The sequence below is a fragment of the Cibotium barometz genome, chromosome 1, assembly GCF_041138505.1.
Source record: "Cibotium barometz isolate CiBa-2024 chromosome 1, ASM4113850v1, whole genome shotgun sequence".
Classification (NCBI taxonomy): Eukaryota; Viridiplantae; Streptophyta; class Polypodiopsida; order Cyatheales; family Cibotiaceae; genus Cibotium; species Cibotium barometz.
Window position 1 is genome coordinate 17,971,761 of NC_141046.1, and position 14,135 is coordinate 17,985,895.

The window sequence follows — 14,135 nt, forward strand, 5'->3', positions numbered from 1 at the left end:
TAACTCTTTCTCTCTCTCCCATTCTCTCTCTAACTCTCTCTACCTCTCACTCTCTCTCTCCCCTCCTTTTATAACTACCTCTCTCTCTCTCTAACTCTCTCAACTTCTCTCTCTAACTCGATAACTTGCTCTATCTCTTTTATCTCTAACTCCATCTATCTCTCTCTAAGAGTTGCCACATGGGGCAGTTGACCCGGTAGCTCCCAAATAAGATATAGAAGAAGAGAAGAGAAGCAAGGTATATACTATATAGTCGTAGTATATAGAAGATAGATATAATAATAGAAGAGAAGAAAGAGAGGGCTGCCACATAGGGCAGTTGGGAGCCCCCACCTGGCAGCTCCCAAATAAGATATAACAAAAAGAGGAGAAGAAATGGAGAGTTGCCACATGGGGCAATTGGGAACTACCAGGAAGAGAAGAGTATTATATACTATATAGTTGTAGTATTATAGTAGTCATACATAGGAGTAGAAAAGAAGAAGAAAAAGGAAGAGCCCAAATAAGATATAGTAGATAGAAGTAGAAGTAGATGTATCTCTCTTTATAGCTATATTAGAGAAGGGGAGTGAAATATATTGGTGGTGGGAGGAGATAGACGTAGAAGTAGATGTATCTCTAAAGGCTCAGATCTATCTGTGGAGAGTGTGTATGTGGGCTCTTCCAATTGGATACAAATTGGTATAGAGGAACTTTACTTATGGGGCGTGTCCCAGATGTGGAACTGCAGTTGCAGTAGTTGTACATGGTAAACATGTTTTCTGGGGATGCCTAGCTATTAAGGGGTTGTGGAGCAGAATTGAGAAATGGGTGTTCTCTAGCATAGGGGTGAAGGGGTCTTAGGGGGACTGGTTGATGGGGAGACTGATAGAAGCTGAAGGGGTAATTAATATGGTCTTCAGCCTTGCTAGATATAGTTGTCTATGGGGTATTTGGAACTCTAGAAATGAGATGGTATTTCAAAAGGGTACAAGGCAGGGGGTGGATGAAATAGAGTTGATGTACGGATGTGTGCACCAATGTTAGGCTTATTATGTGAATAGGATGAATGACAATTCTTTGGTAGAGGTAGTGCAGGCCTTGTTGTCTAGGATAGGATGAGCCACTTCTTGCTGATGAGATGATTGCACATACTAGGGTAACCTAGCTGTTTACTAAAATGTGGCAGGGCTATACATGGAAAGATGTGAGGGAAAGTTTGCCAAAGTTTGGACCCAAGACCCAAAGATGGTATCGGAAGGAGAAGCAACGAGCTCACACCTTTATGGCCCTGATTGAGAATCCTCTTGGCACAAGAACTGATGTGAAGATCTGGTCCAAGAAAGAGATTGTGGATGATCAGACTCCTCCACTATGAAGTCTTTGCTGGTGGTGGGTTGGCTGGCTTGCAACTAGGGTATCACTTTTCTTGGGAACATTCATGCTTTGTTTGGGAAGAGGAGAGGTGGGATCAGATTTGCACTTTACTTAATAGTGGTATGTAATAGGAATTGAGTGGCTGCTGTAAAAAGTAGGTCAGTATATATGTTTTCTGCTCTGGTTATAAATGTAATTATAATTATGTTCCAAAAAAAAGAGACTAGTAGATGTATGCTTTATAGATATTAGAGAGGGAGAGAGAGCCAGATATAGAGAGAGAGAGATGGCAGCTTTGGGCTTACTGGGCTCCTCCACATCGTCTTCCCCGGGTGCCCGTCTTCCGTTATCGCCCCCTCGCTCGCCCATCCACCCCCACCAGCACCAGCAGCAGCAATCCAAGGTGGTGGTTTGCAACCGTCTTTTAAATCTTGCAATCTTTCCTGCATTATTTGTTTCACGCAACCTGCATCTTCTCATCAGGGTTTTCTGCCCCTGAACTGCGGCTCTTAGAGCTTTTTTTTGCGCAGTATTTATTGGCTTTTTGCGCTTTGTAGGGTTTCTTAAAAGAAAAGCAAAAATGTGCAGTATAGCATTGTAATCACTAAGTCTTCTTGCATTCTCTGCAAGAAAGGGTTCCCCTTGCTTGATGTGAACTCTTTGTCCATGTCTTCACAGTCAACGCCTTTGAGGTTCCCCATTTTGACATCCGAAGCTCTCCAGCACAGAGACCGCAGGTGGGTGGTAAGAGCGGCATCTGCCACCGAGAGCCGAAGAATCAGAGATGACCAGATGCTGGTATGTTTTATTTCTATTGATTTAAGTAAATTAAAATATCTTTTAAGCCTGTGTGGTTTAATTAAGTACATGCATTCTTTTGAGTAAATTATCATAAAATGTAAGTATTCAATAAACTTGTAGAAACCTTATATGAGATTTCGCATCATGAAATAAAGACTCATGAATATTGAGACATTCCACAGGTTCCCACAATACTTGAATTTGGTGACTTCAATATTCATAATATAAAATTTATGTCATGATTCAAGTGTCATCAAAAGAGTATGAGTGACGTCATAGATAATAAAAAAGTATGAGTCGCATCATAGATCAAAAGAGTTTAATATCAAGTAGCTTAAGTGTGAACCATATATCATAGAGCCTCCATGCTAGGAGGCAAGGAACTAGTGGTCTCTTGGCTGAGTTGGCTCTCCCTCTTCTGAACCATGAATGTCTTAAGATACTAGTACTAGTAGAATGAGAAATCTCTAGCTCTTGCTTGTTTGTGGGCATCATCTCTTGCATAAGAAGTGATCCACCGCTACCATCTCTACAACCATGGTCACAACCACAAGTAGCACCTCCATGTCATGGCTATCGTTGCTTTCTCATTGTCTTTACGTTTGGGGTTGAGCATTGAAGGTTTTAGCTAAAACCATGTGACTCTGTAGCAGCAATAGCTTTCTCCAACATGGGCTCTACCCAGCTTCGCAATATCCTCCATCATCAAACCAAGAGAGTAGGAAGCACTATGACTTCGCACAATGGTTTGATAATCCGTTTCTACAAATTCTCCCATCTCTGCGTAATTTGCGTCATTGGTCCGTACTACATGTTTTGTCCAAATCTCATCAATAGTTTGCCAAATATGCCTATATATCCACTCTCTTGTAATTGCAAGTCAGGGGCTAAGGCATCAACGACATGCAATAATGTTGTGCCGGCACAATAAGGCATCTAGATGTTGATCATATGTCCTTGCCTTTAACATGCAACCGGTATGATTGTGTAATGCACAACAGGGTCTTCTTTATACCTTTATGTTAGTGAGCATGAAGCAATCCACTTTAATCTTTATTCATAGGAGATAAAGCTGAAGAGAGAGAGAATGTAGAGATGACACCAGATTGGGTCCCAATCTACCCACTTAAGGGCCCTCTCCTGCAAGCAGGAGTATTTGCTTTTATTTGCTTTGGAGAACTTCTTTACAATGCATAAAACTTAGTAAAGATGGTTGACTGAGGAATGCCAAAGGCAAGGACAATGTAGACCAATCATCTGCTGAACCATCAAATGGGTTGAGAACAGTTGTGAAGCCACTTCGGAGAGCCTTATGTACACCTGGATTTGCGGAGGGAGATGCAATACTGAAGGCCAAATGCTGAAGATAGCTTCAGACTGCCTCGGGCTGTAGCACAAAGAGTTCTTGGCTGAATTGATTATACACAAGACCAAAGTCTCAAGTGCACATACTTCTACAAGAGGACTCACATAATCCCATGAGTTATAAATTCAACTTTTAAGTTTCAAGTAATTCCAATTTAAGGTACTAAAGGAGACAAAATGATTCCCTTCCTGGCAACTTTTTCACTGAAAACCTTGCCTTGTCTCCAACTTCACTCCAAATCAGATGAAGATTTGTGCATATCTTCCACTTTGGCCCTTGCCTTCTTGCCCTATCCTTGAACACTTTCTTTGGTCTTCTTTTCGTGAGTATTGAGTGTGGCATCCTCACTCCACCCCTTGCTTAGTTGCCATACGTTTTTAAAACGGGAAGTTTTATACTTTTAAAAACGTTTTTTATTTTTGGAGAAGTTTTTTAAATAAGTTTTTTTTTTTCATTAATTTTTTAAAGCTGTAATTATGGCCTATATCTATAGTTTTTAAGCCTAGGATGTTGGAACCACAGATTCCATGTATAAAAGTTAACCTTGTGCATGAAAACAATGACCAAGGAACCAGAGATTTCAAGTCCTTGTAAGTTCTTGCATTAGGAGAAGGTGCATCTTCATTGACTGTAATATTGATTTACCAATGACTATTCAACATTAACCATTCATATACATTGTAAAGTTTAAAAATCGAAAGAATGATAATTGAAGAACTCAGACTCTAGAGGCTAGAGCTAAGACACAAGTAACATAATCCACCATCCATGATCCATGATCAAAGTTGAATCAAAATGCCAAATTTCAATCACAAGTGCCAAGTACAAATGAAATAAAAATAATGTCAAGACTGAAGACTGACACTCTAGAGTCTACACATCCATCTCAACAATGATCAGATGTCTCAACCTCTGAATCTGTAGTGTAAGTAGATGAATCATTCGAATCATCCAAATCTGCCTCCTCTATCTCTATTGCAACACCTTGACTCGTGCCAACTCGAGCACTAGATCTCGCTGCTGATGAACTGGTCATGGCCTGAACTCAGGCTCTCACTCTCGAATGGCTCCGCGTGGTGCGAATCGGCTGCATGGCCTCCTCGTAGAGCATAGCATAAATGTCTCGCTCATCTGGTGGGATCTTTGGAATTTCCTTCACCTTCTCGATGTCGATCAAGTTGACATTCACCTGGCGAGGCTCAATGGGATTGCCTTTCTCCTCAAGAAGATGAAGGTTGCAGTGGCAATGCACCAAACACTCCAGCTGAGCGATAGATATTCTGTTCCTCTTCTTTGTGTGAAAGAGGGCCTAAGTACTCTAGTTTCTCTCACAAGGACCCGAGCTGCAGTCTTGTGATAGAACTCTCATGGCAATGCTTCTCTCTCATTCAAAAATTAGAAGAACTTAGAAGTTGCTATAATAAATCAAGATTCAAGAAGTTGAGAAAAATTTACTAACACTCCATCACTTTAGGAAATTAGGATCATAGGCAAGTTGCAACAAAGTTCCTACCAGATGGGGAGCACCAATGCTATATTTTTCCCACCATGACATAGGCTCAAGTTGGCACTCTCGTAAGCGAGCAGTGGAGGACCCAAAGTGTTTTCCTGTGCCATTTCGAAAGTGTAGGCGCTCCTGCTCTAGTATCCTCAACTGCTGCACATCTCCACCAGTCAAATCATCGATGTACTCCCTCCAGCCATCCTCCAACTTCTCACATAAGAATTGCTTGTCATTTCTCCATAGAGGATGGAGGATGTGTGCAACAGCATGAATTGGTCTATGAAACCAATCCCATCGAGTGAGCCACGCATTGCGAAGATTCGTCACCCTAATTGATTCATTAAAACATTATACATAAAACATTAAAATTCATTAGGTGTGTTATGCATAAATGATACAACTTCCTAGTCAATGTAGTAATGTACTTACTCCTCTTCTTCCAAGCTTGTGCCTTGTTAATGCATTCACCGATCTTTTCCATATACTCATACAATAAGCCAAGTGTGCTGCCCTCCATATCGGTGATGCGTAAGACACTGTAGAATGGCTGTAGAATCCTCACCAATACTTCAGCCTTCTTCCAAAAGGCTTCATCTCCCATTATAGTGGTTTCAAACTTCACATATTTGGGCCTTCTTTCTTTCACCTCATTCATCTCAAACCATGCGCGTGAAACAACTGTGCGTAAGAGTCCAGCCCGAACTCGTAGTACCCTGTCAACTAGAATAAACACGTAGGCAAATCTAGCGGAGGAGGGTTTTTGGAGCTGCAGCTCACTCTCTACTCTAAAGATGTTCAGCACCTTTGGCCTCTTTGTGACAAATTTGACAATGCACGTGTGACACCGCATAGAGGCCGGAATGGGCCGGCCCCCCCCCCCTTGGAGTATTTTATTACCCAAGGAGAATAATATCATGTACAAGCTTTGAGGGCCTTATTCTCCCCACGGGAGATGCCGGATTATCCATATACAAATGCCATAACACAGCCCAACACGAGGCTACCAAGCCGGAACATAGGCTGTAGAAATGCCGAGCCAACAACATAATCCATATACCTCTGTGTGGGTACTGATTCTTCCCCAAAAACCACGGGTCTTCATGCAATAGAGCTGGTATAGCAAGTACAACTCCATTCAGTTGGTACAAGAAGTACAGTGGTTGGTACAGCTGGTACAATGGTTGGTACAGCAGGTACAGTGGTTGGTATAGCCGGTACGGTGGCTAGTACAGCAGGTACAAGTATAAATGTTGGTACATGTACATTGACTAGTACAGCAGGTACAGTGGCTAGTACAACAAGTACAAAAGTTGGTACAGTCGGTACAATCGTTGGTACAACAAGTACAATAGCTAGAAATCATAATAAATGATTAAATACCCTTGCCTTCAGTATTTCTTCGCGATGGAACCCTCCAAAATAGTCCCCAGCAGTCGGTATTCTTCTTGGGCAGCCTTCAAGAGAGAGACAGAGAAAAAGAGTAGCCATCATTAGGGCAGCTTGTAATAGTGGTAGAGGCTAGTGTGCAGCAAGAGAGCCTCCATTAATGAAGAGAGGGCTCCAATTTATAGATTTGGGCCTCCCATGAGCTAAAATGGCAAGAGAAGGCTACAATGACAAGTGGAGAGCCACACAATAGTTGAAGTGACAAGTGTGAGGCCACTTGTCTCACTTTGATCCATTTTCTAACAAGTGTCAGGCCACTTGTCTCACTTTGGTTCACTTTCTTGCCACATGTCCCAATCTAAAAGATGAGTCCTTCCATTATCTTTACCTCTAAAAATATCCCAACTAGTAGACATTCTGTCATAGGCACTTTGCCAACTCTTGGTATCTGCTCAATTCCAGATGTAATGACGCGAACAGAATTTCCATTAGAGTCGGGCCAAAAATAGCAACTCTCCTAAATTTTAGGTGTGTGGTCCTTTGTATTCTAGGATAATCCCCCATTCCCAAAGCTTGTACTTTCCAAATATTTAGGCATCATGGAGTCCACCAGACCCCTTTCATACTGGGAAATGTCCAGGCTAGTGACATTCTCCCCAGCTTCTTAAAAGTTGTCCACAACTTTAAGCTTGAAGCCATATATTCAAGATATAATCATGTCCCGGCTGAAGCTCCCGCCTCCACCCTGCACTGCGCGCCTGTACGCCCCCCCCCCCTTTCTCTGTCGCCTGTTCGCCCCCCACCTCTCCGCCGTTTCGCCTCTTCACCCCCCGCCTGCCTTCGCCCCTCTTCTCGCTGTTGCGCCTCCCCCCTCCTCGCCATTGTCCTTTCCTCTCCTCGCCGTTTCGCCTCTTCACCCCCCGCCTGCCTCGCTGCTGCGCCTCCCCCCTCCTCTCCATTTCGTCCCCCCCCGCCTAGCCGCCTCTTTGTATTTTCGCCCCCAACCCCCTCTTCGCCTGTTCGCCCCCCCCTCCCCTTTGTCGCCTGTTCGCCCCCCACCTTTCCGCCTGTTCGCGCCAGCGCCCCGCCTCCCCTCCCTTTCGCTTTGTTGCCGCCCCCCCCCAAGGGCTTCTCCTTCGTTTTCCCCCTCTCCCTCCTCTTTCGTGCTGTTGTTCACCCCCAGGGGGTTTTGTTTTTCTTCATTTTCATCCGGTCTTCCGCCTCTTTGGGTGCAGCCCGCTTCTTGCAGGTTTTCCGCATTCGCCTCGCCTTCGCCTGAGCTTCAGACTCTGATGGAGACTCCTCCCGCCTCGCCTCAGAGGGACTCACCCGCAGCCCCCTCGCCCGCCCCCGAGGACATCCCCATCAGGCTTTCTCTTTCGCCGGAAGAGGAAGCGAGCCTCACTGCAGAGGTGGAACGCCTCCAGGCTCATTCCACCATCTGCCGTATAGTCGGCACTCGCCCCAGCAGAGGGGAGATCAGGGATCTTCTTCAGGCTCGCCTTCTTGCAGATGTGGGCAAGATCCTAGATGTACAGCTCCTGGGCCGGGGCCATTATCAGATCGAGTTCGAGGCCGCCCAGAGCGTTGCCAAGGTCCTTGCCATGAGTCCTCTGGACATCAGGGGTGCTTGGGCTTTCTTCAGACCTTGGCAGCATGGATTTGACCCAGCAGCGGCGGAGCAGGGAGAGCGCCTCTTCCATATTACAGTTTGTTTCCCTGGTCTCCGCCGGGAGTATCTTCCGCTCCTCTCCAGGCTCGGAGCATTGGTGGGCTCGGTACTAGAGACGGGCCCCTCGGCAGCTTCAGTGGTGGCCAGAGCAGCTGGGCTACCTTCGGTCAGAGTGTTGGTGTCTGACATCTCCTCCCTTCCTAAGGTCATTCAGCTACCTAGGATAGGGGGGGGGTGGATAGATCAGAGAGTGGAGTTCTCGGGGCTCCTGAACCAGTGCTTCATTTGCAGGCAGGTCGGTCATCTGGCCAAGGCCTGCCCTTGCAGGAGACCTCGACCCTCACCGCCGCAGGCTACTGATGGCCCGCCCACAGATTCGGCTCGGCAGGCTGCCTCAGGGACACCTGCTCAGGCCACAGAGACCTCGGAGTGGCAGCCTGGACAGGGGCGCCGCCGAGGGAGACAGCCACAGCAGCACGCACAGAGACCGCTGCAGCAGCAGCCACAGTCTCAGCCTCACTGGGTTCCCGTGAGGAACAGCTTTGCTCCCCTTCAGGAGGAGACCCCTGCAGCGACCGAGGACCAGGAGATGCCAGCTCCCCCTTCTTCACCCCCCCCACCCCCGTCCCCTCCCACTGCCTCGCTTCCACCTTCGCCTCCTCCCGCCCCCGCTCCGGTTTCGGCAGCGGCTCCCTCTCCACCTCCCTCGCCTCCCCCTCCTCCCCCTCCGCCCGCCTCACCTTCCCGGGAGACCCTGGCAGTTCCCTGGCGCTCACCTGCAGTCCGGAGAGCGCTGAGCACTGACCTCGCTCGAGCATCACAGAGGAGACCTATGCCGATTAGGGCCTCACGGATTTCATCTATCCGCAGTCGGCTGAGTCGCCTTGGCATTAGACAGCGCTCGGAGGCCTTTGATTATACCTTTACACGGCTTTTTGGAGCAGAGGGCCCCCATGAGCCAGCACCCATTCGAGTTCATGTAGTGATACCTCCGGCCCGTGGGGAGGAGGCACTAGACTCAGCGGTGGCCTTCTCGTTCCCTCTATGTAGACCTTGTGATCGGGAGTGGACTCTAGAGCTCGCTCTCAGCACTTTGAAGACTCAAGCAGCTGAGTTTTCTCACCACATGAGCGATCTGGAGGTGACTGATGTGATAGGCCGACTTTGGGAGTTGGCTCATTTCTTCTTGGATCCCGGGAGTGTGGATACCTCAGGGATTCGGCATTTGGTCGTGCGCATAGTGGCAGACTTGGCACGCGACCCTGGATATGTGAGTATACACGAGGTTTCTCTGTCAGAGCAGGAGGCAGTCGCCATGGGCCACAGCCACTGGCGCCTGATCCGGGATTCTTGCAGTACACCGGGTGGGCAGATTCGCAGCCGTTCGGATGGGGACTACTCTCCATCCAAGCCGCTTGCGAAGGCCCGCCGTACGGCTGAGACAGCATCCACCTCAGCAGGGCATCCATGAGGATCATCTCATGGAATGTACAGGGCCTTGGCGGAGCACACTTTATACGCTATCGAGGTTGCTTGAGGCAGGAGCTTCAGAGATGCCTGGTTGGTGGCAGCATTGACATTTTGATGATGCAGGAGCACCACTTGGGTGAGAGCAGGATCCGGAGATATGGTTCGGTGATGCCTGGTAGATGGGACACTTTTTGGTCTGCAGGGTTTGGTCCTTTGGGTGGACAGGGAGGAGTATGCATGGTTATTGCAGATGTATGGCGGCAGGCCATTGTGGATCGAGGGATCATTGTGCCTGGTAGAGCACAGTATGTCATTCTGAGGATGCATGATGAGCTATTGGGTGTGCTCAACATCTATGCGCCCAATCATGCTAGTGCCAGAGCAGAGTTCTGGACTCAGGTTACAGATGCATTGCCAGAGGCCGCACATTGGTGTGTTGGGAGAGACTTCAACATGCTTGAGGACCCGGCAGATAGGGTGGGAGGCAGTCATGTTACAGTGCACGGCACGGAGCTTGCAGCTTGGGACCGGTTTTGCATGTCACTGAGGATCACTGATGCATGGCAGCATGGGGCTTTCTCCCGGTCTCAGGACAGTCTTAGTTTCTCTCGGTCGGATCGCCGGCAGGGAGGGACTAATCTATCACGGATTGATCGCTTTTATGTGGGCGATTGGTTAGGGGAGCGAGGGGGCTCCGTCGGCATTCTCGCTGGCACCTCATTTTCAGATCATGCACTAGTTATATTGACATTGGAGGAGGGGACACGGGAGCCCAGCTTGCAGTTGAGGATCCCAGAGAGGGTACTTGGAGATCCCAGTCTCGCTGAGGACATTGAGAGGATCTGGCATGATAGTCAGTGCTCTGACCAGGATGCAGCGGGCCAGTGTGCCCAGGGACTCATTGATCTTAGCTCTTTTCTGCACGCTGCAGCTTTGACACGACTGGGAGAGATTCGCGAGCGGGAGCAACGGCTGAGACGCAGCCTTGCTTCGCTACAGCGCCTTCAGGAGCAGCAGCCTGCATGTGAGTGGGTGGCGTCCCAGCTGAGCCAGGCACGCCAGGAGGTTAGAGAGGTAGAGGAGCAGAGACATGAGTTTTACTATCGTCGTCAGGCCTCTCAGTGGACGCAGCTTGGTGATAGAGTGACTGGGGAGTTTTTTGAGATCACTGGACCCCGTCATGTGCGAGCAGGAGTCCGCCAGCTTGGTAGACCGGATGGATCGATAGCTACTGAGCTCGGGGAGATCAGAGCCATTGCCACTGCTTTTTATAGTGACCTGCTTTCAGCGGAGCCAGCCACTGAGGATCGAGATGTTTGCAGACAGACTGTGTGGGCCCATGTGCAGAGGAGGGTCACAGACCATATGCGTACAGTTCTAGGTGCGCCTCTGTCAGAGATTGAGCTTGCCGAGGCCTTGAGGGTCCTGCCGCGACATAGTTGCCCAGGGGAGGACGGACTGACGCCGGCCTTTTTTATGCGCTATTGGGACCTTTTGGGGCCAGGCCTCCGCAGAGGCTTTCAGCATGTTTTGGACACTGGGGTGATGCCGCAGAGCTTTTCAGAGGGCTTGATCTATCTTATCCCCAAGGGGGAGGGAGTATCAGATGACATTCGGCATTGGAGGCCTATTACGATCCTCAATACTGTCTACAAGGTCTTAGCAAAGGCCTTGAGTTTGAGGATCCAGCCCTTCCTGGGGGAGTTGATTCATGCTACTCAGACAGGATTTGTCAAGGAGCGCAATATCCTTGACAACATCTTTACTTTCTGGGAGGCGACGGCCCGAGCTAGGTTTCTTGGCGAGGACTTGGTCGTGGTGCTTCTCGATTTTGAGAAGGCATACGATAGAGTTGATTGGGGATTCTTAGAGGGCACTATGCTTCGCCTGGGCTTTGAGCCAGGATGGATCAGAGGGGTGTCAGCTCTGTATTCCACAGCTCGCAGCCAGGTGCTGATTGCAGGAGGTCGGGGGCCGAGTTTTGAGCTGACCAGATCAGTCCGTCAGGGGTGTCCTCTCGCCCCTTTCTTTTTTCTCTTCTTTGCGGAGGCTATGAGTATGTATTTGACGGCAGAGGAGGTTGGTTTGAGAGGACTTCAGGGGGGAGGATTTGCTTGATGCTGAGTTTGCAGACGACACGGGCTTATTTTTGCATGGCCATGAGGCCAATCTTATTCGGGCAGAGCAGTCGCTCCAGGTTTTTAGTGCAGCTTCGGGAGCATTGATCAATTGGCGCAAGACAGTGGCCTTTTGGATCAGTAGTGCTCCCACTCCGGCATGGAGCCCGGACCCCGGTTTTAGATGGATTCCTCCAGGCACAGCAGTGCGGTATTTGGGATGCCAGATTGGCCTCGATTTGTCACCTGAGCAGCAGATTGCCCCGCTTCTTCTGAGCATTCGGAAGAAGCTACTGTATTGGAGTACAGCTCGACTATCCTTGGCTGGGAGGGTGGTGGTGGCAAATCAGGTGCTGTTAGCGACCATGTGGTACATTACGTCTTGCTGGATTTTCTCGAGCTCTTGCATCAGCCAGGTACAGAGGCTGATCAGGAACTTTCTGTGGTCTGGGCGGGACGGTCAGTCGGCTCGGGCAAAGGTTGCATGGGCAGTTATTACACTTCCGCTGGCTCAGGGCGGTTTGGGCATTATAGATCCAGTCGATCAGAGTAGAGCCTTATTGGGGAAGCTTATTGTTCGGGGGTTGCTTCCAGGCGCTGAGCCTTGGAAAGAGCTCCTCTTGCAGCGACTGCAGGCTCGGGCGCCCCCTGCAGGGGGTACTTGGGCACCAGAGATTCGCTGGATCTTCATAGAGATGAGGAGGACAGGCCTCAGTAGAGGATGGGAGGACAGATTTGCTTTGAGTATCCTGAGAGCTTGGGAGCTGCTGAGACCGGGGCTTTCTCAGCGGCCTCCTTCTTGTGTTGAGGAGCGGGCCAGGCAGCCGCTCATCTGGAGCCCAGCGGTTCGTACAGAGCAGGGTCATATGCTTGGTTCTCGGCCTCGTCTAGCCTGGGGACCTTTAGCGGCAGGCCCAGCTCGTAGTTTTGGAGACTGGCAGGCTTTCTGCAGTCTACCAGAGGAGACCCAGGTCGAGAGGCTGAGTCACTTCAGAGGGGGGTTGATTATGAGGGGTGATATTCAGGAGGCACTTACAGAGGAGTGGTTCACACCCCTCGAGCCAGTGGCCCCACGGTGGATGGGAGCCTTTACACAGTTGGAGATCCTGATTGCTGTCAGAGCCAGCACTGAGGATGGCAGATGCCTCTATTATGAGATTCAGGATGAGGGCAGACTCCAGAGAGTGGAGGTGGAGTCGCCTTTGGTTGCAGAGTGCACCTTTCAGAGGATTCGGGTAGTGGCTGCCGCTTCTCGGAAGTGGCATATTGACCCCGACCCTGCTGATGTGCTCCCGGATTGGCGCATATGGGCATATGCAGCGCGCCCCTTGGCCCGGCTACAGTGGGACCCTGGGGAGTACGAGTGGCATGATCCTTATGCATCCCTTGAGGCCACAGAGATCACTTTTTTCCAGTATACTGTTCGGCTGGGACGGCATATTTTGACGGCGAGGAGGACGGTTTCTCCAGCGGCAGCGGGGCATTGGCGATTGCAGGGACTTTCACAGGAGTTCCTGGAGGATTTCTGGGCTCGGCTCTGGGCTAGTCGACAGGCCCGCAGGATCTCGGCTTTTCAGTGGCTGGTCGCCCACAGGGGCTCAGCAGTTGGCACTTGGCTTGTTTACAATGGTCTTCCGGCGGCCTGCGTCCAATGCGGCCACCCTATGGAGACACAGAGACATTGCCTTTGGGACTGCCCTCAGGCACAGCAGATTTGGCTGCGGATGCTGCGTATTCTGGCCCCCCTCTCTCCAGAGGGTATGTTTACGTGGGGTGCCGCTGCTTGGTCGACTTCGTCAGGGCCTGCTATGGGCTATGAGATGGAGCAGGGCGGTCAGGCCATCAGATTTATTAGAGGCCAGCCTCGCCTGGTTCCGGCACCGGATTTCTCGTCCGCCAGCTGGACACAGGAGAGGGATTTACGATGGGAGCTCCTCAGCAGCCTTACCATCTGGTTCACCTGGAGGGCCCGATGCTTTACGGCCTTTGAGGGGAGATTAGAGCCACCAGCAGAGACTGTTCGGGGGATTTGGCAGGAGTTGATCCACACCCTGCGAGGACAGTACGACCGCATCCGGGGAGACTCGGATGAGGCGATCTTACGGCGCCAGGCCTTTCACACCACTTGGCGCTGCGGCCCGTTCTACACCCTACACACGGGATCCCCCCGTTGGCAATACAGGCCACCTGTTTGGCTCTTCCCCCCCCCCCCCCCTATTGTATGATTTAGCCGCTCAGTTCTTTATACTGATGCTTGTACTTTGCAGCACCTAGGGAGAGTCTCCCGGGCTGCCATGATGTATTCACTGCTCTTCTCTCTCTTAGGAGCAGGAGAGATCTTTTGTAGCCCTACGGGCGTTTTTACATAACTAATGAAAGGATCTTTTCTCGGAAAAAAAAAAGATATAATCATGTCCCATCAAGTGTTAGACATCATCCCCTACTTGCTGGCTTCCTATTTGG

At 49.7% G+C, this 14,135-nt stretch overlaps 1 protein-coding gene across 5 annotated transcripts in view; it reads left to right on the forward strand.

Moving 5' to 3' along the window:
• Nucleotides 1-1,551: 1,551 nt before the first annotated feature.
• Nucleotides 1,552-14,135, forward strand: part of LOC147641675 (uracil phosphoribosyltransferase-like) — a 46,137-nt gene continuing 33,553 nt past the window's right edge. For 2 of the 5 annotated variants that reach the window (XR_015265829.1, XM_086798116.1), the window contains exons 1-2: nt 1,553-1,759; nt 2,035-2,154. Coding sequence is in view for 2 of the 5 variants with exons in the window: in XM_086798116.1 (XP_086654242.1) it covers nt 1,643-1,759; nt 2,035-2,154 (237 nt within the window). In the remaining 3 variants the exon portion in view is untranslated. Of the gene's footprint in view, nt 1,760-2,034; nt 2,155-14,135 lie in introns of all 5 variants that reach the window. The other 3 variants (XR_015265823.1, XM_086798125.1, XR_015265827.1) reach the window with 2 other exon arrangements.